Consider the following 26923-nt stretch of genomic DNA (forward strand, 5'->3'; position numbering starts at 1 on the left):
TGTCCCAAAAACAGCTGAAAGCAATTCGAAACGGTTTAAAATGACTCGCTGAGACATGCCATGGTATTTAAATGTGCAAATGTAGCACAAAACAAAATAAAATAGCATGTCGAAAAAATGACCAAAACAGCAAGGCTATAGTATGGCAAAAATGTCAAAAAATGACATGTCCCAAAAACAGCTGAAAACACTTCCAAACAACATAAAATCGCTCGCTGGGACACACCATGACATTTAAACGTGCAAATGTGGCACAAAACAAAATAAAATAGCACTTCGAAAAAATGACCAAAACAACAAGGCTATAGTATGGCAAAAATTTCAAAGAATGACATGTCCCAAAAACAGCTGAAAACACTTCCAAACAGTTTAAAATGGCTCGCTGAGACATGCCATGGTATTTAAACGTTCAAACATGGCCAAAATCAAAATAAAATAGCATGTCGAAAAACTGACCAAAACAGCAAGTGCTATTTTATTTTGTTTTGTGCCACATTTGCACGTTTAAATGTCATGGTGTGTCCCAGCGAGCGATTTTATGTTGTTTGGAAGTGTTTCAACATTTTTACATTTTTTACCATACTATAAAAAATGACAAAAAATGACATGTCCCAAAAACAGCTGAAAACACTTCCAAACAACATAAAATGGCTCATTGGGACACACCATGACATTTAAACGTGCAAATGAGGCCAAAAACACCATAAAATAGCATGTTGAAACAATGACCAAAAAATCAAGGCTATAGTATGGCAAAAATGACAAAAAATGACATGTCCCAAAAACAGCTGAAAGCAATTCGAAACGGTTTAAATTGACTCGCTGAGACATGCCATGGTATTTAAATGTGCAAATGTAGCACAAAACAAAATAAAATAGCATGTTGAAAAAATGACCAAAACAGCAAGGCTATAGTATGGCAAAAATGTCAAAAAATGACATGTCCCAAAAACAGCTGAAAACACTTCCAAACAACATAAAATGGCTCGCTGGGACACACCATGACATTTAAATGTGCAAATGTGGCACAAAACAAAATAAAATAGCACTTCGAAAAAATGACCAAAACAGCAAGGCTATACTATGGCAAAAATGTCAAAAAATGACATGTCCCAAAAACAGCTGAAAACACTTCCAAACAGTTTAAAATGGCTCGCTGAGACATGCCATCGCATTTAAATGTGCAAATGTGGTAAAAAAAAAAATAAATAAATAAAATAGCATGTTGAAAAAATGACCAAAAAAGCAAGGCTATAGTATGGCAAAAATGTCAAAAAATGACATGTCCCAAAAACAGCTGAAAACACTTCCAAACAACATAAAATGGCTATCGGGGACACACCATGACATTTAAACGTGCAAATGTGGCCAAAAACACCGTAAAATAGCATGTTGAAAAAATGACCAAAACAGCAAGGCTATAGTATGGCAAAAAGGTCAAAAAATGACATGTCCCAAAAACAGCTGAAAGCACTTCCAAACAGTTTAAAATGGCTCGCTGAAACATGCCATGGTATTTAAACGCGCAAACATAGCCAAAAACAAAATAAAATAGCATGTTGAAAAAATGACCAAAAAAGCAAGACTATAGTATGGCAAAAATGTCAAAAAATGACATGTCCCAAAAACAGCTGAAAACACTTCCAAACAACATAAAATGGCTATCGGGGACACACCATGACATTTAAACGTGCAAATGTGGCCAAAAACACCGTAAAATAGCATGTTGAAAAAAAGACCAAAAAAGCAAGGCTATAGTATGGCAAAAATGTCACAATTTGACATGTCCCAAAAACAGCTGAAAACACCTCAGAACAGCAGAAAAGTGTGTGCTTTTTTATTTATTAAAGTATTCATTAATTCCAGACATGTCAAAATCACAAGACCAAAACATTATAAATACAAACCCACATCCACAAATCTTTCACACTAAAGAAATTGGAATATATATATATATATATATATATATATATATATATATATATATATACACATAAACACACATACATATGAACATATTTGCATATAAATAATCATATACATTCACATATATACATTTACACGTATGTTTAAGAATATACATACACCTATTTTAAGTGATTTTTTTTCCCTTGTCTTTCCTTTTTTCTTCCTGTTTTCTTTTTGTGAATCGACATCTACAAATAATAAATAAATAAATACTTTCCCAATATTTACACCCCGTCTATATATCCCTACTATGCACATACAATATACATACACACACATATGAATACACAGACTACACATATGCCCATTTTAACATGTCTGAAAATGGGTTGGAAGAAGTGTAACTTATTTGATCCTACCCCTTCTCCAGTATTCATTAATTACCATCGATAATCAACATCGTCATCATCAACAACACCTCAAAACAGCATAAAATAGCGTACTGAGATACAGACCATAGAAATTAAAAGTGCAAATATGGTCAAAAACATCATAATTTGACATGTCGGAAAAAAAGACCAGACAAGTAAGGCTATTGTATGGCAAAAACGGCAAAATTTGACATGTCCCAAAAACAGCTTAAAACACTGAAAAACCACATAAAATGCCATGCTGAAACACGCTATAGCATTTAAAATGTTAAATATGGTCAAAAACACCATAATTTGGCATGTTGAAAAAAATGACCAAAAAAGCAAGGCTATAGTATGGCAAAAATGTGAAAATTTGACATGTCCCAAAAACAGCTGAAAACACCTTAAAATGGTATAAAATAGCGTGCTGAGACACGCCATAGCATTTACAAGTGAAAATATGGTCAAAAAAAAACATAATTTGGCAGTTGAAAAAATGACCACGACAGCATGGCGAAAAAGTCAAAATTTGACATGTCCCCAAAAAAGCTGAAAACAGCTACAAATGGCATAAAATACTGTGCTGACACAGACCATAGAAGTTAAAAGTGCAAATATGGTCAAAAACATCATAATTTGGCATGTCGAAAAAAATGACCAGACAAGTAAGGCTATAGTATGGCAAAAATGTGAAAATTTCATGTTTCCCAAAAACAGCTGAAAACACCTCAAAATGGCATAAAATAGCGTGCTGAGACACGCCATAGCATTTACATGTGCAAATATGGTCAAAAACACCATAATTTGGGATGTCGAAAAAATGACCACGACAGCAAGGCTATAGTATGGTAAAAACGTCAAAATTTGACATGTCCCAAAAACTGCTGAAAACACCTCAAAATGGCATAAAATACCATGCTGAAACATGCCATAGCATTTAAAATTGTAAATATGGTCAAAAAAAAAAAAACATAATTTGGCAGTTGAAAAAATGACCATGACAGCAAAGCTATAGTATGGCCAAAAATGTCAGAATTTTACATGTCCCAAAAGCAGCTGACAACACCTCAAAACAGCATAAAATAGCGTGCTGAGACACAGACCATAGAAGTTAAAAGTGCAAATATGGTCAAAAACACCATAATTTGGGATGTCGAAAAAATGACTACGACAGCAAGGCTATAGTATGGCAAAAATGTAAAAATTTCATGTTTCCCAAAAACAGCTGAAAACACCTCAAAATGGCATAAAATAGCGTGCTAAGACACGCCATAGCATTTACAAGTGCAAATATGGTAAAAAAAAAAAAAAACATAATTTGGCAGTTGAAAAAATGACCACGACAGCAAGGCTATAGTATGGCAAAAATGTCAAAATTTGACATGTCCCAAAAACAGCTGACAACACCTCAAAATGGCATAAAATACTATGCTGAGACACAGCCCATAGAAGTTAAAAGTGCAAATATGGTCAAAAACACCATAAATTGACATGTCAAAAAAATGACCACGACAACAAGGCTATAGTAGACCATATAGACCATAGAAGTTAAAAGTGCAAATATGGTCAAAAACACCATAATTTGGCAGTTGAAAAAATGACTACGACAGCAAGGCTATAGTCTGACAAAAATGTCAAAATTTCCTGTTTCCCAAAAACAGCTGAAGACACCTCAAAATGGCATAAAATACTGTGCTGAGACACAGACCATAGAAGTTAAAAGTGCAAATATGGTCAAAAACACCATAATTTGGCAGCATGTCAAAAAAATAACCAAAACAGCAAGGCTATAGTATGGCAAAAATGTCAAAATTTGACATGTCCCAAAAACAGCTGAAAACACAACAAAACAGCATAAAATACCATGCTGAGACAAGGCCCAGAACACCATAACGTGCAGAAACGGCTGAAAAAAACATAATATAGCACGTCATCCAAAACATCCAAAAATGCAATACTATAGAATGGCAAAAATGCTCAGAATTTTACATGTCCCAAAAACAGCTGAAAACCACATGAAATAGCACCCTAAAACACGCCATAGCATAGATTACTGCCACAACAGCCAAAAATACCATAATATGGCACGATGAAAAAATGACCAAAAGTGCCACATAAAACCACATAAAATAGCATGCTGAGACACTCCATAGCATAGGACGTTGCAAATAAACAGCCAAAAAATTTTAAAAATAGCATGCCCCAGCAGACCACTCCATCCAAGATGACTGATGCCACGACAGTGTCAAAGGAAGTCCTCAGGAACAACCCCTGTATCTGTATCCTGGCATAATACACAATGTGGAACAAAACGTCCAAAAACGTCATAATACAGCATGTAGAAAAAAAAACGACAAAATATGAAAAAACGTCCTATTATAGTATGTAGTCAGAAATATCACAAAAAAGTCTTAGAATAGTATGTCATCAAAAATACGACAAAAAAGTCATAGTTTAGAATGTCGTCAAAAATACGACAAAAAAGTCATAGTTTAGTATGTTGTCCAAAAAAGTGACATCCTTAGACACCCATAGACTACTATTAGTTTCAGGTTTAGTCAGACTTTGGATGAAATCACTCAGAAACACCAGGACCCATCGCTCTGTCTCATCCAGCCGCTCTCATTAGCGCTCATTATTATTACCACTGGCAGATGCAGTGATTTGGGGGCCTGGGGCCACAGGACATTAATTTTCATCCTTTCTCCAACTGAAAATTTTGGCAGGGTGTTGGCAGCTAGTAAAGTAAAATGATCAATAGCACACACTGAAAGTTCAAGTCCTGCACTCTGGAGAGATTGGCCTATTGTCAGCACAATGTGCTTAAATAAAGATATAGATAATTTAATGATATATTGACAGCAAAGCTGGAAATTTCCCCCGTTTTCATTTTTTGAATCTGGTCACCTTGAGTTAGCCTAATTTACATTTCACCGCTTTTAACCAATAAAAATGTAAGTGTTTAAAACTTAAATGTGTAATAACAGCAGTTGTAAAGTGTTCCATTTCCATATAACACTAACACCATCAACTGCTAATATTTTTCACATCAGAATAATTCATAAGTTTTCTGGCCAGTAACAAAACAGTTTGGGGGGTAACCTACAGAGTTATATTTTTCAACTTCAATTTCAAGAATGTGAACTTTGAATTAAAATGTGCGATGAGTGCATTAACAGCATCAAAATAGAGCTTGTTTACAAAAACAAACAAACAACAACAGTTTAGGATTCTACCAGACCCCTACTGCAGAGGTGGGGGCTAACGGGTGATAAGCCCAGGGCATCAAAATCTCGCTCCAGCCAAGTATCCAAAGCTGGCGACCCTGAAATTTGGGCTGGGCCGCAACAACGCATTTCATACAACTCTGGTTCCCAACCTGGGGGTCCTGGGGATCATGAGGCCTTCTTGATTTTAAGGACTGCTAAAAACCATAAAAAAATAACATAAATTTTAACTAAATAAAACAAAACTACTAAGATACTTAATTGCAATTGTTTTTTTTTTTATTTTAGATTAATGTTCTATATCTACTTTTTTTTAATCTCATGGGGCACTGTGAGGACCTGAACACAAGCTATATTCACAGAGCCTCACTTTCTGCTAAACAGTCTCGACCTGCCATAGAAAAGATTTCTTAAACTTCTCAAAAAAGCCTTTAAAGAATATCTGACTGTAGGTTTCTAGAATCCTATTTTAAAAAGCGTCAGCAAATATCAGGATAACTCACCTCTGATGCAATATTCACAGGAAATAATCTGCTCACCGTTTATCAGAATTGCTAATCTAACACAAACTTCCTGCTGTTAGGTATTTGGGTTAATCGGACAGTTTATCAGATGTTCTCTACTGTAATTATTGTGATTTTAATATAATATGAAATGTCCCTAAAATATGTCTTCAGTGTATTCAAAGATAGTAAAGACGTCCCTGAAGAAAAAATGGCTGTGAACCACTGTACACGGTCCAGCCAAATACTCGGTTTTAACATACTCTTGTTTTTAACTGACTTACAAAATTAACACAAAACTCAAAGCTTATTCAGAATGAATAAAAAACAGTATCATCTTCATCATAATCATCAGTCCTGCTTGGACAAGGCTTTCAATTCTCAGAAAAATGTTTAATAGACAAGTTAACAGGATCTCAGCAAAGTCTTCATAAAGAGTATGATGATGATGTGGATGTATATATATATAAAACACATGGATTTGAATGGGTCATCTTTAAAAAATTCATATAAAAACAAACATGAAGCCTTAAATGTACTCAACTGGGTTTGACAAATGGTTGTACTCAGTACTCCATACTGTGATTACTAAGTTAAGAAATATGAAAGAAAACACAGGTGAGTGGGTTGTGTTGGCCTTGGCCATGGCACAGAGGCGACATGGACAAACTATACACATAAAAGTGAAAGAAGAACAGAGGAACAATCTCATGTTATGTAACACTGCAGGAAAACCGGCAGCGAATAGAGAGAATTTAGTATGATGAAGGATTTGGGCAGAAAGGATAAAACAGTGTGAATCCACTTCTGGGAAGTGCAGTGGTAGGAAGGAGTGGCCACTTGATGAAAACAGAGTAGGAGAGGAAACTGAGAAGACTTGAGCCTCTGCTGAATCAAGGACTCTAAAAAGAAAATAAAGCAGTAGTTTTCTGTCCAGTTCACTTCCCCTCCCAAGCATCTTCCTTCTGTTTGGCTGCCAGCCGTTTTTGTTCTGAAAAATAAATCACAGACACACGGTTAAACATATCACTCAGCTAAAGCCTTAAACTAAGCAAGCCTCAGGTGATTTGAAGCTCTAAATTTGTATCGCCGTTTTCGCCACATGCAGGGAAGGGAAGAGTTGAGGCACGCCGAGGAGCCGGATGTAAATTTATCTCTGGATACAAACGCACATGGCATGGATTCCAAGGACACAATGTTCAGCACATGATGCACTTCTGCGCTGACATTCACTGTTTTGGGTTGTGACCTTACGTAAAGAGCCCGGCAGTGCGTCCAGGCTGAGAACAAAAGGAGCTTTTTTTTAGTTATATAGTTATATATTAGTTCGTTTTTTTAGCTATACTCATGGGCCCTGACTTCCTGACTGGCTCCTCGGCGGACACCAATTTGTGGTTTTCTGTGCCTATATACTTATGTTCCATCTGTGCAGGGAAATGGCTGCTGTGCTGATTATAGACCTGTTGTCATCTGCGCAGCAGTGAGAGCATCTTTTTTTGGCATCAACTTGCAACTACACAGCTCCCACTTGTGGTGGGAACCTTGTGATGCAAAAACTAGGACGGTCAGATCAGAAAGCTTATATGTTTTTAATATTTATTTACTTATTCAGGGAAGGTTGACCGGCAAATCATGTTCTTTCTTCAGGAGACCCTGCCTGACACACTCAGACACATTAAAACTGAACCTAAGTTGAAGATCTGCAGCATTTCAGTAATATTCAATTCAATTCAATTTTAATTGAATTGAAATTAATTATTTTGTGTCTTAAAAAAGCATAATAAAAACAAAAAAAGCACAAACAATGTGACACAGAAATATACAATAAATGACATTAATCTGTACACAGGGTAACTTGCACCTATGCACATTCACGCTTCAACGAGCAGCTTAATCATCATCATCTGTACTGCAAGTATAATATGTACTTTTACTGTCACCCTATCACTGTCATCATTATCATCGTCATCGTCATCGTCATCATCATCATCATCATCATCATCAGTACTACAAGTACAATATTAACTGTTACTGTCACCCTATCACTGTCATCATCATCATCTGTACTACAAGTGTAATATGTACTTTTACTGTCACCCTATCACTGTCGTCGTCATCATCATCATCATCATCATCATCAGTACTAGAAGTACAATATGTACTGTTTCTGTCACCCTATCCTAACATCATCTTCATCATCGACATACTACAAACCAACATATACTGTTATTGTCGCTGCATCATCATCACAGGTAACAGACAACCAAAGCAGTTATCTTACTCTACTGTAAGTGTTTAAAGCATGAATGGAAACAGGAATGAAGGAGTTTTTATACCTGTTTTTTGCTAACAGGTGTGTTTAGACACAGGCCAGATGGTTAGAGCTTGTTCTCTGAATTCAGGGGCACAGTCAGAGCGAATAGCTGATGCTTTTTTGAGCACCTCATTATTAAATATGTCATTTAAAGTACTAAACTGTACCCCCACTATCTTACTTGCATGTTTCACAATCTTAGCGAGGGCATTTCTCTCTTTTAAACAAAGGTTGCCGAACCCGCAGATGATGGAAAATGAGATGACTGACTCTGTGAAAGCACTACAGAACAATAGTCGGCTCCCTGTATATTAAATTGAGAGAGCAGGCCTTCAAAAGAAGACGTACGGCTCATCACAGGCCATCTTCACATAAAAAAACTCAGTCATAAACTCAGCATAACAATTTCTGTTAGTAATGCACCTCTTGCTTCCTGGAGCTTTCTCCGCTCTGCCTCGCGCTGGTCCTTTGTCAGGTTGCTCTTTACGCCGAGGGCACTGATCACAAGCTTGCGAGCCAGTGCTGCACTCGTCTGTGGTCTCTCTTTAGCAGGCAGGAGGTAGTCTGAGGATGGGAAGAGACATGAGGAATAATGAGGAATAAACATAACATAAGTCTCTTAATATGTGCGCTACAGAGGAAAAACTGACAAAGAACCGGAAAGGCATTCAGCTAAGTATTTGTACCTGAGCAGCTACGAGCTTTGGCCTTCGTAGCGGATGAGGATTTGGAGAGCGGTCGCAACTTCATCAGTGGATGTTTGGATCTTAAAGCTTCGCGAGCTGAAAATGGAGAACAAACACATTTTTTTTTTTTTTGGAGGCAGCTGAGGCCACATTCACACTGATATGTTTTTATTTTAAAATTGACTCTTAAAATGAAACTATCTTTGTACACACAAGCATTTTAGCTCCATTTCAGAAATAATCTGTCCATACTAAGAAGCCTGAAATTGCATATCACAATGGCATGACACTGGTCATGTGTCTGTCAATAAAAACAGGAAGCAGATTATATACTCTCCAGCTGGTACCTTAAATACAGAAATATAATACAGCCATGGTGAAAAGTAAAAGCAAAGACTTCTTTGCTTGTGGCGCCAACAGGGTGAAACTGACAGCAATACATGAGTATAAGGCAGTCAAGGCAGTGGAAATCAGATTGGGAGTCAATGCAAAGCAAAAACATTGATATGTCAGAGTGATACCAGGAGCCAGAGGAAGCCATGGCAATGGGAAAGGATTACCACCACAAAACAGATAAAAATCAAAAAAAATGTATTAAGAAGCAGCTATAACATTTTGGCTAAAAAAACTGTGATTGCTAAGATCCAATAGCATACGTGGGTGTCTATGTCATCGTTTTCAAAAGTCTGTTTCTGCCTGTTCAGACTAAAATGCAACCATGAATTTTCTAAACTACAACAGGGTCAGCAACATTTGCAAAGGTCTCCACTTTAGGAGTTCCAAAACACTGAAGTAGACCCGAGTGGAGCATCAACATAGCAATAGCTGTATATTTTTTTTCCAAATACTATTTTTTGGGGGGGCATTTTGCCTTTAATGATAGGATAGCTATAAACAGAAAGGTAGGGTGGGAGGGGGAGGGCATGCAGCAGGGCTGGAATCGAACCCTGCCCGCTGCAAAGGACTCAATGGGCACACACTCACCCCAATACTTACAAGGAAAGTGTAGTGGTGTGGACGCTGCCTGATAAAGCACGTGTAATGTTATGTAAAAAAGTGGTTCAAATGTGATTCTTCTTACAACACACAACAACATATTAGCTCAGCAGTTAAGATCTAATTCATGTGGTCTATTCATGTCCGCTGATCCTCCTTATTAAACCATTTTCCAGGGTGCCGGTTGGCTCTGTATGAAGGGGCGGGGCGCCCAAGGGACAGAGGCTGTGTCCTCGCCGTAGCAACCTCGGGTCTGACTCCAGCCTCTGCCCTTTGCTGCATGTTATCCCCTCTCTTTCCCCATTTCACCCAGCTGTCCTATGAAAAATAAAGGCAAAAAAGCCAAAAAAATATAATCCTCCCATTTTGGCAGGAAAAAGCCTCACGTCATTACTTACTGCAGGGGATAATGAATGGTTGTGTATCCGCCACTTTAATTTTATGCGACACAGCGCTTTACTAACCTGCTATGGGGCTTGAGAAGAGGCCCAGGGCATGTCTGTCATCAATCCACTTGATGTCAAAGCCTCTCTGTCTGAAAAAACAGTGAGTGAATCGTCACACAACTAACAGAAACTGTTACAAAACTTAAAGAAGATAAAAATGATACTTCTGAGTCTCAGATGCAATATGTACACTGGCGATGCCATTCACTAAAACACTGCTTTCGACAGATTTCTACTGTTTAACCTTCAAATGCAGCGAGGACATGATGAATGAGGATTCTACAGCTGTTTTAAATCACTTTTAAGGCTAGCTTTGGTACAGAGAATTATACTTACTGGTAGCACTGAAATAACTTGAGGAGATCCTCTGTCTTAAACTCTACAGGGAAGTCGTAAATCTCTACAATGTGAGCAAGTTCGTCTTCTGTGAGGTCAATGTCATCATCGTCATCACGGTCCATTTTGTAGTAATCAAACCTGGGCTCCTGGATTGACTCCTTCTTTCTACCCGCCTTCACAGCCAGCTGGAGAAGGAAGAAGTGAGAAGATTGAGAGCAGATAAAAACAGGTGGGAGAAGAAGGGATGATAAGGAGATATGCTTTTATTGTTGTGTTGTACGTTTTATGTGTATAATAAGAACACTTATTACAGTTTTAGCCCAGTCTACACATAAACTGGAGAGTGTGAGTGTGTGTGTGCGTGCGTGTGTGCGTGTGTGTGTGTGTGTGTGTGTGTGTGTGTGTGTGTGTGTGTGTGTGAGAGAGAGAGAATTTTGGGGAAAGTTCTCCAATTATTGTTTATTATTTTTTTATCACCGGGCCCAAGCCCCTCACCTCTTCAAGTAGGTGCGGATCGAGACAATCCCCATCATCATTAAATAAGGTGTCCCAACTCTCCTCCTCCGCTTCCTGAGCGTCTGTTTCTTCCAGTCGTGAGGCGACATCTCCCTCCACACTGGCTGAGTCAGGCACCCCGTTAACCTGCGCATCTGTGTCCTGTAATCGCTCTTCCTTTACATCAGCATCACCATTCTGTATCTCTCCTTCAACAGGCACTCCCTTGTCTGCTGCTCCAGCCTTGTCCTTCTTGTTCTTGGCATTTTTCCTTGCCTTGTCTGTGTAGCGAGGCCTGGGTCTTGGTTTGACTTCTCCCTGAGTCTGAGTTTTATCTTTGGAGCCATGAAGACGTTGCTTGGGGACATACAGAGCCTGACTTGGCTTCTTTGACTGAGAGGGAGATGGGGCTGCTGGCTGGGAGGGAGCACAGTCTTCTTTTGTCTGTTCGGACTCCATTATTAAGTTATATTAAAAATACCTGCATCATAGAGGAAAGGAAAGAGGACAAAAGACAATGTAGTGGAAAACCAATGTACATAATATCACAATCAGAAATACTTGATTGATCACTAAGGGGAGACTGACTGTGGTTTGTGCAGTCACTCTGATTCAAAGCATAGAGAATTATGGAAAGTAGAAATACCTACCAGAACACAGTAAGCAAAAATAGAAAATAGAAATAAACTAATAATAGAAACAATCAGAACTAGTATGAAAATATTTAAAAGTATTATATGTATGCATAATGAGCTGAATATGTAAAGTGTGTAAAATAGAAGTACAGTAGTAATAATAAGAAACAGTTATCACTAATATATTAATATTTAAAATTATGCATATGTTGAATGTGCTGAGTGTGTGAAATGTGTAAAAATATAAAACTTTGTGCCTCATGCTACAATACAATGTATACAACAAGTATATAGAGTATAAAATGTGAATGATGCTACAATATACAACAGGTATATACAGTACATGAGGAAGAATAACACTATACAACAGGTATATAATATATACAATATTTACAACATCTGTGCCATGTTAAATATAGTATAACCTATATAACGCCGATGTCTAAAATCTCGGTTAACAGATTTCCAAGCAAATCTTGGTGAGATTAATGGCAAAATAAATCAAATTCATTCTTATTCACTGGATTAGTTAATTCCGCGAGGAGAAAGTCTAAACATCGGACCAAATGACCGGTTAGCTTGCTAGCTTATCTATTTAGCTAACTAATCTTGCACTCGCTACGGTTGCAATTCCTGTTTGTTAAGGACAGAAACGTAACATTAACATCACTATAGAGCAAAATATAAATGTATGTATTCATTTTCATTTAAAACATTCTTAAATATAATAATTGTTGCTCTTTCGCCTTACCCGTGTTTGGTTTGTTTGCTACAGATTTTCGTCGCACTGGTGACGCAAGCGTGGGACGACGCAAAGCATTGTGGGAGATGATGTTTTCGTATTGGGTTGCAACTGAACCACTCTAGAGGGCCTGTACGTTTTTTACCCATACAATTTGGTTTTTCTTGACAAAACTAATTGTCTTTATGAGTCTAGGGAATTTTAAATTTGTTGTCGCTTGTATGTATTCTCTCTGTGCCGTCGCAGTAATGTACACGGCAACAGCGCCTACAAACCATGCATGTATTATAAGGAAGTCAAACAGAGCAGACTTCCGCCTCTGACATACTCTCGCACAGAAGCAGATCACACATTGGTCAACAGTCTGATTTGATACTCAGTTGTTCGCTGATTGGCCGATCTCCTGTGCGTTACACAAGCCGTTTCGTAAATTTTAGAGGCTGAAGTTGTGTAAGGTGGAGACCTGACAAATTATATAGTACACGGTGCCTAACACACTTACATCACTGAAGCGAAGTTACATTATTTCCATCTCTGTGCACAGATAGAGCTGTCAGGTAAGACGGGTTTTAACCAAAGTCCTGCACGCCATTAATGCTGGGCAATCAGTGCTGCAGTATTATATCATGCATCTTCTTTCTTATGTTTATTTTTTTCCTGTTTTCTTTATTTTTTAAAATAACAATTAATCACAAATGTATTAGTCTAGTAATAAAGAAACTGTTACCAAAAGAGGAGCATTAATAAATTTGTGTGCAGAGACACCGTCGTGCAGTTGCGAAAGAGTTGATTTTATGGACGGTATGCATGCATCCAGAAATTTTCAAATGTATGATTTCTTTCTTATAATGGGAAAACACAATGGTGGTCAGTGGTAGATTTGCAGAGAAACACTTCGCAGTTAAATCTATTTTCTATTGTGGCTTTCTAATGATTTGTACAGTTATAGGAGACGAACTTCCTCTCCATAATGTTCTTTGTTTGATCTGATCGTCACTTTGAATCATTTTATAAAATTGTGGTGTTTTTACCCCTTGATGTGTGAAAGTGATGTATAATTGTAATGCAGTTTTTACTCATGCTCAGTATCTCTATAAATTAGTACCCAAAAGCTATACTGAAGTAAAAGTAAAGATTAAATGTACTTAAGTTATGTAAATATATGTGCAAGTAAAAGCTAGTAACAAACAAGCAAGCAGTCAGAATTTGGAGAATTTTATTTTATTTTCTTCTTAAAATTTATACCACCTTAAAAATGAAACCTACACTACACTGGAGGAAAAAATATGTCTGTTTTCACAACTTAAAGGAATTAAACACTATTATTGACACTATTATTTTAGTAGTGACTAAAATGCCTAGGACAAATGTATTGGAGTAAAAGTATACATTTTATTTAGGAAATGTAGTTAATTAAAAGTGAAAGTTAAGTAAATATAAAAACTTAAGTCAAGTGCGAATTCTCTCAAGAAATATTTAAGTAACAAAGTATTATTTCTTCATCACATTAAACCACTGACATTATCTTTGCTCATCATCATTATGTCTGTCCTGCTTCATACAAAATTCTTGTGCATCTTCTGCATCATGATTTGAAATGGATAACTCAGTCCTGCTCTGTGTTGAATCAGGCCGCAGTGATGTGGGGTTCAGGACTGTTGCTCCTCCTGGTAGGACTCTGGCATCAGTCCCATGCCCAGAGCTCTGAGTCCATGCTTAAGGTTGTTACACAGACGATGCTTCCTCCGGACAGTCTGCACAATCCCACACAACTCAACTATGGGATGGCTGTGACAGATGTGGATGGTGATGGCGACTTGGAAGTGGTTGTGGCGGGGTGCGTGTTTGACAAGGTCATCAATTTTATATGTTAGTTAAACTGTATTGAAATATGCATCAAAAAAATATGTTTGATGTTTTCTTTCAGGTACGATGGGCCCAACTTGGTGCTGAAGTACAATTACACTCAAAACAGACTGGTAAACATTGCTATTAATGACAACAACTCTCCATACTACGCCCTGAGGGACATAGCAGGAAATGCTATTGGAGTCACTGCCTGTGATGTGGATGGAGATGGACGTGAGGAGATCTACTTCCTCAACACAAACAGCGCCTATTCTGGTAAAAAGTGCATTAATATGATGTGTCGTAAACTTTTTTTTTTGCTTCAGCAAATAAACACAGATAGCTTAATGATTTTTGCTCTCTTTTTAGGACGGGCAACTTATTCAGACAAGTTGTTCAAGTTTCGAAATGGTCGTTTTGAAGATATTCTGGAGGACGAGCTCAATGTGCGCCGTGGGGTTGCTAATCACATGGCAGGACGTTCGGTTGCATGTGTTGACAGAAAGGTCAGTAAACCCACTTTGAAACCTTTTTGTCAAACTCCACCATCTTATTCCTATTTCCCTGTTTTTTCAGCCACTTTCTCAATAATTCCTTCAAAAAAAACTTTCTCTCACTCTCTTGCCCGTTGTTGCTCTTCAGGGAACAGGCCGTTACTCGGTCTACGTGGCCAACTACGCCAGTGGCAACATCGGTCCCCACGCTCTCTTAGAAATGGATGAAGCTGCCAGTGATGTTGAGAAGGGCATCATCGCTCTGTCTGACGTGGCTGCCGAGGCCGGGGTCAACAAGTTCACAGGTCAAGAGCATGAGGTTACCACCAGGTCTGACAAGTGAAGCCAATTTATAAGTGCCTTAAACCTGCATTCTTTCTAATGGCCAGAAGGGGGCGACTCCACTGCTGCAGAAAGAAGTGTGATTGTCAGAAGTCTATGAAAAAATGGCTCTACTTACCACTTGTTTTATTTCTTCAGGGAACATTTTTTGAAAGAGTTTGAGGTCTTAATTGTTAGTTTCAAGTCTTCTGTAATACAACATGATGTTCATTTTGTAAATTCTGGTCCCATTTAGAGTAAAATAGACGATAAAGCAGAGTATGCTTTAGAGTGTGCTAACATGTGATTGAAAAGCCTACCACAACGGTGTCCTTGGGTTTTTTAGTCAGACCCATCTCTCGCTCCTTCCAGGGTCCGTGCTGTCATCCAGATATGGTCACTTCTGGCTTCAAAACAACAAGATGGTGACGGCTAAAATGCCAAAATCCAGTCCTCAAAATAGTCGTCGACAAACCAATGCATGACATCACAGTGGCTATGTCCACCTCTTTCATACAGTCTATGATCTGGAGCCAGATTAGAGAAGTTAAGTCTGTGATGTTTTGGAAGTGTGCAGAATCAGCAGAGGGACTGACGGTTAGCTTGTTGTGCAGGTGGGCGCGGCGTGGTGGTCGGACCAGTCCTGAGCCAGACGAGGTCGGATGTTTTCTGTGACAATGAGAACGGACCCAACTTCCTGTTCAAGAATAATGGAGATGGGACTTTTGTTGATATGGCCAAACAGGCAGGTGAGTTTAAAACAAGAAGGGAAGAAGTAAGTACAGGTATATATTTGGATTTCACTGCGGTGTTTGAGCACAATTTTTAGTTCCAAAAGCAATTTAAAAATTTGTTCTTTTAGTTTTCCAGCAAAAATTGTATGTTTTGCCCTTTTAACTTTAAAGCCTACCAGTACTTTTAGTCATGCTAGCAGCAGATGGGAGTATCAGTCTGTTTGTCAGTCAGTTTGATAACCATGTGATAGATTGCCATGGGAGTACTTTTGTGTATGACTAAATTCACAAAACAGTTGAAAAACTGATGATGTTCCCATCTCCTTCAGCTGTACTTGGGTTAGTGCTAACTAGGGGATTTAACACGCTAAACTAAGACCGTGTCCATGGTAAATATTGCACCTGCAAAACACCAGCATGTTAGCATTATAAGCATTTTAGCATGTTTAACAGTTTTGAATAAATAAGACCAGGGAAGCAATTTAAATGTAATATATTAAGGTAATTTCATTAAGAATGTAGTCTGGTTGGGGTACTAAAAAGCATTACCATCTGCCAGAGTGTCTTTTTTGATGCTACTACAAGGAGTCGCCAATGTGGGGAATTAAAATTATTTTTGTGTCACCTTGTGAAGGTGTGGCGGACCGGTACCAGCATGGCAGAGGAGTTGCACTGGCTGACTTCAATGGTGATGGAAAGACGGATATCATCTACGGCAACTGGAACGGCCCACACAGACTTTTCCTGCAGCGCAGCGACTCTAAATTCAAGGTAAAGGAGGAGGGCAGGATAGAGGCAGAAAAGATGAAGTGAGTTTGATAAAGGAAGTCTTGACAGTGCTTTCTTGTGCAGGACATAGCCACCGGAGAATTTGCAGCTCCCTCACCTATTCGCACAGTCATCGCTGCCGACTTTGACAATGACAAGGAACTGGAGGTGTTTTTCAACAATATTGCTTACAGAGGGGAAGCCCCAAACAGGCTGTTCAGGTAACACTTGATCTATTATGTTAACCCAAAGTCCAATAAGAAGCAGCAAACTCTTGAAAACTGGCAGTAAAAAAAAAATCCTGGGTAATTGTTCAAATTCTAATCTATACTTAGATTGTCTTGTGTTTGTTTGCAGGGTTTCAAGGAGAGTTAATGCAGACCCTTTGATCCAGAAGCTTAACGTGGGAGATGCTGCAGAGCCAAGGGGGCGAGGGACAGGTCAGCTCGACCTCACAACAGAGGACACTCATCCTTTTTATTCCCATAATGTTATAACCTGAAGTAAATATGTGACACTTCTACTCTTTGCTGTTTGAATGATATTTACAGAGACACAGCTGTAAGGTTAACACCGCAGTGATGTTGTTATAGAGGTCACTGCAGTGAAAGCTCTGTTTGTTTTGGACAGGCGGGACCGTGACAGACTTAGATGGAGACGGACAGCTGGAGCTGTTGCTGGCACATGGAGAGAGTGCTAAGCAGCCAATCTCTGTCTTCAAGGTCACACAGGTGTGTATGTGTGTGCCTGTGTGCGTGTGTGTATTTTTATAATAATTGAGCGCTAAAGATCCACAATCTGAATTGTCAAACCTCATCAGGGCTCATCCAACAACTGGCTTCGGGTCATCCCTCGCACACGATTTGGCTCTTTTGCACGGGGAGCCAAGGTGACAGCCTTCACCAGTCAGAGTGGAGCACACACACGCATCATTGATGGAGGCTCAGGGTACCTGTGTGAGATGGAGCCAGTCGCACACTTTGGATTAGGTAATTTCCTTTTATACTTTCATCCTAATATACACACACACACATATATGTGTGTATATATATATATATAAAGAAAATGTGCCCACATGAACCCCTAAAGCTTATTACTTAAAGATATACCATTGACAATTTTACCAAAAAAGAAAAAAAAAACAACAATGTATAAACTCATACGTAAGTAATTTCTCCCAATCATCACTTATGAACCACTAGAAGTGTGGTGGTGTGTAAATTCACATTTGATTTTGCCGGTTTCGGAAAAGTGGTTCAAAATTTGCACCATAATCGAATGAAAATTGGACTGCATGTGTCTAACTAGCTGTTCCCCCCTGCCTCCACTCTTCCTGCTTAGCTAAGCTAAACTGAACTAAGGTAATGGCCGGCTGACTCTAGCTTTCATGTTAAAGGCACAGGCATGAGACTGATATCAATCTTCTCATCTCTGCAAGAGAAAATCATGTACATTTCTTTTCTTCTTTCTACCTATGACTACCAGGGAGTGACAATGTGACGGTACTGGAGGTCTCCTGGCCAGACAGCAGCTCCACCACTCGAACCCTTCAGCCTGGTGAAATGAACTCAGTGGTGGAAGTAGCCTATCCCAGAGCAGGGGAAACATCTCTGCTTGCCAATGACACGCAGGTACGCAGAGCGGCTCCACGGCATGAATTATGAAGACGGGTAATGTTCCAGTCAGTGTGGGATGGTGGCCTCATAAACTTATTCAAATCAATTTGACTTTGTCTCTCACTGTCAACGTCAGTTCAGTTAGAAGCAATTTTACAACAAAATGACAGAAGTTTTTTAATATTGTGTGTCAGCACTCAGTCAATAACTAACTGAGTGGTGACACATGATAATTTTTTGTCCTTTGTCTGCAAATTCTAAATAAATCTACTTGTTAGTTTTAAAAACCAATGACTTTTCTTCTTTTTGTTTAGTGTGGCAAAGGCTTTGTGGTCAGGAATGGCCGCTGTGCAGGTAAGAAATCGAAACAATTTAAACTTTTTTTTCTAAAGTGCCTTAAAGATGAATAAAACCATTTTATTTAATTTTATTTTTGTTGCTGTTTTCACAGGTCTGTGAAGACAATCATATCAAATGCAATAAAAATTTGCTTTGGAAAATGCAGTCTTACAGAAAACATGTTTTTTAAAGACTTTTTTGTCTGTAGCTGAAGACAAGAGCCTTGTTTTTATTACTCTATGAGTAGTGTAATGTGTTTGTGTTTCTTATTTTTTCCCTTTGATTGTTTACTTGAGTTTTTCTTCTTTTTTTTTGTTTCTCATGTTTTTCCTTTGATTGTTTACTACAACTGCTAGCTTATTTTTTATGTGTCATGGCAAACTCCCTAAATAAACAGCTACAAATCAATATGGTGTTCAGTACTAGTAGTAAAACACCCTCCATCTCCACCTACAGACATCTGAAAATGAACCAGTAAGAACAAGATGTGAACTCTGGCTGACACAGATGAGCTATCATCTCAAAGCTTTCCGCACCAAGCAACAATATTCCTAAATTCCTCTCTCTACCTCTGTTCTGCCCTTTTTTCTCATCTCCATCAATTCAGCCATTCATGCTGTGTTGTCTTAATCTGATGTTTGCCTTTCCCTGTTTTCCTTCACCATTTTTTCCTGTTCTCTCCTCCTCTGTCCCTCAATTCCTGCAGCACTGGCTCCCTTTTACGATGGCGTCCGCTCCACCTCTGTCTCTGCAGTTAAAGCTTCCCGTTATGAGACAGTTTTACTACAGTGTGTCATAGTACTCTCTCTACTGGCAGATCTCAGGGGATGGTAGTCTCGAGGGTAAAAGCGATACAGTGAGACAGCATGCACCAAGGTTTTGCTAAAAGACTTGACTTCCTGTGTCAAGGAGTAACAGCAAGTCTGCTGTATCAGAGTGAAAGTCCTAGGATCTGGACATCCTGCAATCTGGACATTTCTTCTATGCTCAGATGAGCTGGGTGCATGCAGTAGTGCCTCTGTGTCAGATCATGCTGTATACACAGATGAAAATGCTACAGTGGCATGGTTAAGTATGCATGCAAACACGAGGGAACTTTCTTGACCAAAGCTTATTATTAATATGTAATGTAGACCTTTTCTACAAACTTGTCATAGCATGAAAAGTACAGGTGTTCTGAATATCACTAATGATAAAGTGTCCCAGTAAGTTGTGAGCCAACATGCACAATACCAACACCAAACTGAAGCAGCCTGATGGAATTCAGCAGTCATTCATGCTATTATTTTCCTTACTTGATAAGTCAAACATGTATTTTGTGAGAAAGGCCTGTTGATTAAAAAAAAAAGCCAATAAGAACTTACAGTAAAATTCACGATATGAAAATATGTTCATAAGTCCTGTCTAGCCAAGATGACAGAACGGGACCTCAGACATTAAATGTAAGAAGGTTAAACCACAAGTGTACCTAAAAACAATAAAGCAGCAATTTTTTGACCATATGGGGACAGTGGGACCAACAAAACATCAATATAATATCACTCAACAAAATTTGATGGTGAACATGGTAGCCAACCGTTGTTATTTTTTCTACACATCCAGCAGTCACAGGGCAACATTATCATTTATTTGGAGATGTGTCTGGTCATCAAACAGATGAATGGGTAATGTTCAGTAGTTTTAATAGACCCCTTTGCTAAAAATAGCTGCACTGAAGAAAGCAGTTAGACTGAAACAGCGGTAAAGTTGTGTACTTTAAAACCAAAACAAGCTAAATGTCTCTAAAAGCTTAGTGGATATGAAGGGTACTCCATGTTGGAGATGGCTCTAAATAAAGGTATTATGTTTCTGGTTTGTTCGTACATACATCCCATCCTCATAAAGGCGATTTCCTCAAGAACGCCTTGAGGAAATTTCTTGAAATTTGGCACAAATGTCCACTTGGACTCGAGAATGAACTAAAATTTGTAGTCAAAAGTCAATGTCTGACTTCACAAAACATGTTAATGACCACAACTCAAGAATGTACACACTGAGTTTGACAAAATTTACCACAAATGTCCAAAAGAAAAACAAATGAAGTGATGACATTTTATATCCAAAAGGTCACAGGTCAGCTCCACTGTGACATCATAATAAAAGTACTTTTCTGGCCGTTTATCAAGGCCACAACTCAGGAGCAGAAGGGGAGACATTTGGACAGACACTGAATGAGAGACACAAATATGGGTGCCCACCTTAAAACTGTGCTGATTATGTAGATCCTCTGTGCTGCTGGGGGGGACGATGTGTGTGAAGCATCCAAAAGCCTGCTTTCCATTTAGGAGTTCTGCCACTTTGCAGTCACGGCTTACTGACACACCTGCATGGAACGAGGTCATTATCAAGGTTACCCAAATGTCTGCGGCAGCTAAAGGACCGATTTGTGGATTTATGGTTCAATAACAAAGAAAGATGAGCTCTGTGTGGCTGTGATGAAACGGTATTTATTTGACACCAGTCATAGATACCTCATTGCCACATGTATCAAACAACAAGCAGTACGAAAGTTTGTTCTTGCACAAAAATGTCACCAAAATAAAAGACACATTCACATTTGCGAGCCAGTTTTTGGCAGTTATTGTTCTTTGGAAGTTTGTTCAGAAATCACGGACGGGTTGGTGTACTTTAAAACCCTACATGTAAGATTCAGGAAGACTTTTTGACCCATCCTTTTTCTCCTTAGTACTGCAGTTAATGTACAGTATGTCTTTGCATAATCAAAATTTAGGAAGAGTTGGTCTCTTTCATTGAAACCAAGAGGTTAGTACTTAGGTTTGTGCGTGTGTCTGTTTGTGTGTCTAACAAATAAAATATAGGCTTCATGTGAGAAATAACGAAGTTCTGCTACATAAAATACATGGACGGGCTGAATGACATTCATCTGCTACCAGACAGCATGATTCACATCAGAGGTGAAGGAGGTTCTTTTGTACAGTTTATCTGGGCTGTGCGTGGGTGAAACTTTGTGATGCCTTCAAACACATCCTACCTACATCCGATATATCCTGGAAACTCATCCGGAGCTACAGAGCACATATTTTTAAAGCCAGTGTCTGGTGTACAGGGTTGATGGCGATGACTTCAGTCCAGTTTGGTCCGGTGTGGTTCAGCGGTGGTGGCTGAGGTATGAGGTTAGGTGAGGCTTTGGGTCTTCACTCCTGCCTCAACACTTCTTTCCTCCTTCTTCTCACATCCCATTTCTCACCCGGCAGAAAACACGTGAGGACAAACAGGATGGTAATGGTACGATCACACAAAGTATTACCAGCAAAAGGAAAAGGCTTTCTGTTCACAAAGACATTGCATCCTACAGTAACATGACTGTGTCGGCACATGCACATCGCTTTGCAACAAACTACAGTGTGTGCTTTAAAAGCTTGAACACCTCTACGATGGCATGTCAGAAGCAACATGCCTTTCTTTGTTAAAAGCTTGTGAATGCTTTGTGTGAGCGTAGCGTTGGGATGTATGGGTTAAGTGTTGGAACAGGAGCAGCATCATTCTCCTAAGTTCTCCCTGCGGGGTTGTGAGTGATCAGGGGGACATGGTTGTTAGGGGGTACCCAGTCATCGAGCAGTGCTGCCGGACACAGAGCTGCTCCCTGAGCTGGAGCCGCTGGAGCCCCGGTCTTCGTAGATGGAAATCTCTATCTGGTGGAAGAGTTAAGGACCAATAGTTTGCTGTGGGGTGTGGTCGGTAAAGATCAGTTCTAATGCTTCTGTGTACATGAACCCAAAGACACTGAGAAAGGATACGACACGCATTCCCCTTTCTATGGGATCTGTAATGAGCAGTCCCCTGGGAGCATAGATCTTCTCATTCTGCTCCTGGATGTACTTGGCAATCTTCTTCAATACCTAAAACACAAACAAAGAAAAACTGAGAAATGACATGACATTTGAGGTGAGAAATAGGCAATGCAGTAACAGAATCTTTCATATTATTTCAGCACTACCGAGTCTGATAGTTTGACTGCAGTTCACTAGCAGTGATAACATGATTGACAGCTGCGTTAGAGACTCCTCGGCTCAGATTGTTTGTTTCTTTCACGTGTGGTGAGGCTATTACAAGCAATATGAGGAGGAACATGATTTTTTTTCAGCAATCATGGCGGTTACCAATTACAACTTCAAAATGTATCAAGCTTGAGATCATCGGTCTGACCTTCTCGTAGCGTGTCTCCATGCAGAGGAAGATAAGATACGCTGTAGCGCAGGCCAGACACCCCTCCAGGTAAGACTGGCCTCCTATCTTTTCTGCCTCTGCGTAGTAGTTATTCAGCGTCTTCACAGTGTCCTCAAACAGTGTCCGCTCAATCTGGAGACACACACAGATTCATAAGTAGCAGCGCTTTGATTGGTAAAGATTGATAATGGCCATCTCTGTATAGCAATAAGGCAAGCAAAGCACTGGAAAAGCAGAAAGTAACATGCTAAAAAAATATTTTGTCATTAATAAACAAATACTGCAAAGTGTACTTGAAGTATTCACAAGATACATTTTTGTGTGTGTTTGAGGATATAGAAGTTGGTGGAGTAAAGTATGTTCAAAAGTTAATAAATGTTCTAAAAACATGTTCATACTACTGATGTAATGATCTGTTCATATAAATAAGATCAAATGCAGCCCATATTTCTTTGAATTTAGCAACTATTATCCCTCTTAACATGAAGAAAAGCTGTTTTAGGCTGAAAGGCTAGGATAAAAATGCAACAAAACATAAAAACAGTTCTTTTTAAATGCACCGAAGTCAAAAGCTACAATCTCCTCACCCTGCTCTCCAGCTCGGAGGGGAACTTGGTCTGAAACCTGCAGGTGGTCCCTTCGCTGTAGTCTCTCTGGATGAAGACTTTATTAGCCAGAGATGCACTGTGCCGCAACTCCTGCAGATTGTGGAACTGGGGAGGAGAAATCACACACACACGGACACATTATAAAAATGTTTGATACAGTATGTTTTTAATGAGTCCCCAGAGAGAGCCCTCATCTCTCTCTACGCACCTGTACGCTCACAATGTGCACAAACAGTGGCTGGTTTGGAAGTATAGGATGATAGAGGGGAAGCGAACGAGGTGTGATCAATCACTCTGTGGCTCAGTGTCTGCACTCATTTCTGCCTTGTTGTCTGTTGGAGCAGAGCCCAGCAGTGGACATACTATCTTCTCCATACACACACACTCTTCCCTGCTCTCCCTTCCTCTCTCTGGTCTTACAGGGAGACGGGACAACATTTCACTACAGCTCACAACAGATCGATCAGGCGGAACAAGATGTGGCAGACTGATAAAACAACATGAAAAAAGTCTGCATGCTTGTAGGTCCCTTATGTGCAATTTATTGACACGTCCACATGTACTATTTCGAGCTCCCGCTCTTCTTTAAACTTAATTTTATATGAAAAGGTGCTATCTTTAAATACCAAAGCTAAAATAAATGACACATCCACAAGTAACTGTCACATGGTATTACACGTGAAAAATATATATATAATATAAATCATCCTCTCATATAATATATATATATATGAATAAAAATCCCCCCTCAAATATGTCATACATTATATATATGTATACACAATATCCACAAATATGTTTTATCTTTTTTAAACTGTACATGTGGAGAAAAGTACATATACAAAAAATACCATACACCAGAAAGGTTTACCGAGATTTATATAGAGATGTATATGTGTGTTAAAAGATTCTTAACTGGAAATACCTCTGAGCTCACAAGAAATAACATCAGGCCATAGGCCCTCGTGCCTCTCATATGGCTAAATCTATTTTAGAGACACCCCTATATTAAATATCTAATAAAAAGGATGTCCCTAATCACATCTTATAAAGACATTAGAAATATCCACCACTACACATGGATGAGAGGAACACAATGAGTAAATCTGGGGTCCAACAAATACACAGAAAACGATGAACAGTACTGGTTTCATGGATAGACATTGTCTGGAGTTGTACATCCTGACAAGAAGCCCAGACAGTTACCAGTACACCTAAACATCAGTCTGTATCACAAATAATGATCAACATCGTGTCAATATGGGTTAGAAAACACCAAATAAATAAATAAACTGAAGTAAATGAATAATAATAAAAATAATAAATAAATCGACACTCCTGGACTTGTCAATAATTGGTATATAATGGAGCTACAGTATGCAGACTTTTTTGTTTTTTCATGTTTTTTATTGATATTCTTCTTGTCCAGCACCTGTCTTACACGGTTTATGACTGTGCGGGACTACTGTTTTTCATGTAGACTGATAAAAAAACCGAAAAAACTCTCGCAGTGTTTGTGATGAAAATGTTTCGAATATGTATGTTGGGTAAACAAAATTTTTTGCATTATTATTTTCCGTAATTTTCTGAGAGCAAACAGATGCAGGCTGGGGAAGCAGTGCGGAAGGTCAGGACAGCGTGGCTTCTGTCCATGGTGCTGAACGCTATGCTTCCGCGCGTGCACGTGTGTGTGTGTGTGTGTGTGTGTGTGTGTGTGTGTGTGTGTGTGTGTGTGTGTGTGTGTGTGTGTGGTCACTGTCCGCACGTTGGCCTGTCACCGGATTAACGGGGCGTCTCAACAGACAAAAACACCGAAACAGCTTAACATCGCGGGGAGCTGATCTGCTGTTTGTGTCCCATTTCCATGAAGCACAGCTGACTTTCAAATATCCCGTTTATGTTTTTTCTTCTTAAAAATACGTTTCACGTGAGCAAAATAAATAAATAAATAAATAAATAACCGACCAGTCCTCGGACGAAACTGGCATGATAATGTAGGACACGGCCGTCAGTAGTGATTCAAGTGAGCCGCACAGTCGCACCGTGTGCAGCCTACACTGCCCTCACTGACCACGCTAGCTGCACCTGTTTTATTCAGATGGTAATAACGCTGTTTGTGCTGGAGAGCGAAACCTCTGCAGGGAATGAAATACAAGAGATATAACGTGCCAGTCTTACCTCTGTCGCCATGTTGCCATCCGCCGCCGTAGGGACGAGTCCCTGCATGCGCTGAAATCGCTTTAGTGGGACACGGGGACAGATTGGAGGAGTGGAAGGGGAAGGGCGGGGTCGGAGAGAGGGGGGGCGGGGCTAACGCAAGTACAGTGTTTAGGTCATATTAATTCAGCTTTTTCACGTGGATCTGGACGTTACCGCAAAGACAATATTCCATCTTGCCATTGGTGTTTCTAATAACAGTAAAAATGGCTCATCTCTTTTCAAGTGTCCCTGTAAAACATGACAGTGTGACAGTGAGACAGCATCCAAAATACCTGGACCTCTTTAACAGTAAAGTCAAAAGCAATCATCATTTACTTGATTACCAACACCTTTGCATATCCTGCTTTGTAAAAAAAAAATTTATTGAAACAAGGAAAGATTGTTATAGCTACTGGATTTAAGGCCCATCTGTCAAATCTGGGTCACCATAATAAAAATAAGGTGATTCACACCCGGAATTGTTGCCTACTTACAGTATACATAACCTGCATAAAACAGCAACAAAATAGAGCTTGTTTATAAAAAAAAAAAAAAAAAATACCCGTGGAGGTGTGGAGGTCTGGAGGATTTCCCACACCCCCTGATAAATGTCCTAGCTAAGCCCCTGATGTCCTAGCGTCCTGACATCCTAAAAACGTCCTAAAATCCAAGTAATGTCTTAAAATCCTAGAAACGTCCTAAATTCATTGGGGGAAAAAATAAAAAAATTTGGGAATGTCATAAACTCACGTCCTGAAAATCTTGTAAATGTCCTAAAATCCTAGAAAAGACCTAAAATCCTAGAAATGTCATAAAATCCCAGAAATGTCCTTAAAATTCTATAAATATCTTGACCAACCTAGAAATTTACTAAAATCCCAGAAACATCCTAAAAATCCTAGAAATGTCCTAAAATCTGAGAAATGTCCTAAAATCCTAGAATGTAATATTGACACTTTTAGCTCTGTTTTAGCCTCCTCCATCTTCAGAGTAAAATATCTGTCTCCTTAAATTTAGATATTTTTAAGTTGCTCTGCATTGGTCATTTTTGGACCAAACAAGTCC

At 39.1% G+C, this 26923-nt stretch overlaps 3 protein-coding genes across 4 annotated transcripts; 1 reads left to right on the top strand and 2 right to left on the bottom strand.

The window, feature by feature from the left end:
* Positions 1 to 6423: 6423 nt before the first annotated feature.
* Positions 6424 to 13001, bottom strand: r3hcc1l (R3H domain and coiled-coil containing 1-like). Its single transcript, XM_042485412.2, has 7 exons — positions 12714 to 13001; positions 11328 to 11808; positions 10830 to 11017; positions 10512 to 10582; positions 9052 to 9147; positions 8789 to 8929; positions 6424 to 7042 (listed from the first exon to the last, which is right to left on the bottom strand). Exons 2-7 carry the CDS (start codon positions 11784 to 11786, stop codon positions 6990 to 6992), a joined length of 1008 nt encoding a protein of 335 aa, XP_042341346.2. The 5' UTR covers positions 11787 to 11808; positions 12714 to 13001; the 3' UTR covers positions 6424 to 6989.
* An 88-nt stretch (positions 13002 to 13089) lies between these two features.
* crtac1a (cartilage acidic protein 1a) lies at positions 13090 to 21158 on the top strand. Of its 2 annotated transcripts, none has more exons than XM_088075725.1 (14): positions 13090 to 13261; positions 14336 to 14541; positions 14632 to 14828; positions 14922 to 15058; positions 15195 to 15351; positions 15982 to 16116; positions 16736 to 16872; positions 16954 to 17090; positions 17227 to 17309; positions 17500 to 17600; positions 17690 to 17858; positions 18355 to 18500; positions 18800 to 18839; positions 19531 to 21158. In XM_088075725.1, exons 2-14 carry the CDS (start codon positions 14345 to 14347, stop codon positions 19656 to 19658), a joined length of 1764 nt encoding a protein of 587 aa, XP_087931851.1. In that variant the 5' UTR covers positions 13090 to 13261; positions 14336 to 14344; the 3' UTR covers positions 19659 to 21158. The 2 variants fall into 2 exon arrangements, with proteins under 2 accessions (XP_087931851.1, XP_042341794.1); XM_042485860.2 differs by lacking the exon at positions 19531 to 21158 and adding an exon at positions 18937 to 19232 and having other exon boundaries at positions 13095 to 13261.
* A 132-nt stretch (positions 21159 to 21290) lies between these two features.
* golga7ba (golgin A7 family, member Ba) lies at positions 21291 to 25942 on the bottom strand. Its single transcript, XM_042485861.2, has 5 exons — positions 25838 to 25942; positions 23639 to 23764; positions 23031 to 23183; positions 22622 to 22723; positions 21291 to 22516 (listed from the first exon to the last, which is right to left on the bottom strand). The coding sequence occupies exons 1-5, from the start codon at positions 25883 to 25885 to the stop codon at positions 22433 to 22435; spliced, it is 513 nt and encodes a 170-aa protein (XP_042341795.1). The 5' UTR covers positions 25886 to 25942; the 3' UTR covers positions 21291 to 22432.
* Between the last annotated feature and the right edge of the window lie 981 nt (positions 25943 to 26923).

This window comes from Plectropomus leopardus, chromosome 3 (assembly GCF_026936395.1).
Source record: "Plectropomus leopardus strain MGB_pleo_1.0 chromosome 3, ASM2693639v1, whole genome shotgun sequence".
In the NCBI taxonomy this organism is placed as follows: Eukaryota; Metazoa; Chordata; class Actinopteri; order Perciformes; family Serranidae; genus Plectropomus; species Plectropomus leopardus.

What these genes read in the sequence shown, in the direction of transcription:
- r3hcc1l (XM_042485412.2), bottom strand. Translation starts at nt 11,786, where the DNA reads ATGGAGTCCGAACAGACAAAAGAAGACTGTGCTCCCTCCCAGCCAGCA. An exon ending in ATCCGCACCTACTTGAAGAG is followed by an intron (nt 11,018 to 11,327) that starts GTGAGGGGCTTG and finishes TTCCTTCTCCAG; the next exon opens with CTGGCTGTGAAGGCGGGTAG. An exon ending in AAGTTATTTCAGTGCTACCA is followed by an intron (nt 10,583 to 10,829) that starts GTAAGTATAATT and finishes CTGTTTTTTCAG; the next exon opens with ACAGAGAGGCTTTGACATCA.
- crtac1a (XM_088075725.1), top strand. Translation starts at nt 14,345, where the DNA reads ATGTGGGGTTCAGGACTGTTGCTCCTCCTGGTAGGACTCTGGCATCAG. An exon ending in GCAGCGACTCTAAATTCAAG is followed by an intron (nt 16,873 to 16,953) that starts GTAAAGGAGGAG and finishes TTTCTTGTGCAG; the next exon opens with GACATAGCCACCGGAGAATT. An exon ending in CAGGAATGGCCGCTGTGCAG is followed by an intron (nt 18,840 to 19,530) that starts GTAAGAAATCGA and finishes CAATTCCTGCAG; the next exon opens with CACTGGCTCCCTTTTACGAT.
- golga7ba (XM_042485861.2), bottom strand. Translation starts at nt 25,885, where the DNA reads ATGCAGGGACTCGTCCCTACGGCGGCGGATGGCAACATGGCGACAGAG. An exon ending in ATGGCAACATGGCGACAGAG is followed by an intron (nt 23,765 to 25,837) that starts GTAAGACTGGCA and finishes TCTCCTCCCCAG; the next exon opens with TTCCACAATCTGCAGGAGTT. An exon ending in TGGAGACACGCTACGAGAAG is followed by an intron (nt 22,724 to 23,030) that starts GTCAGACCGATG and finishes TTTGTGTTTTAG; the next exon opens with GTATTGAAGAAGATTGCCAA.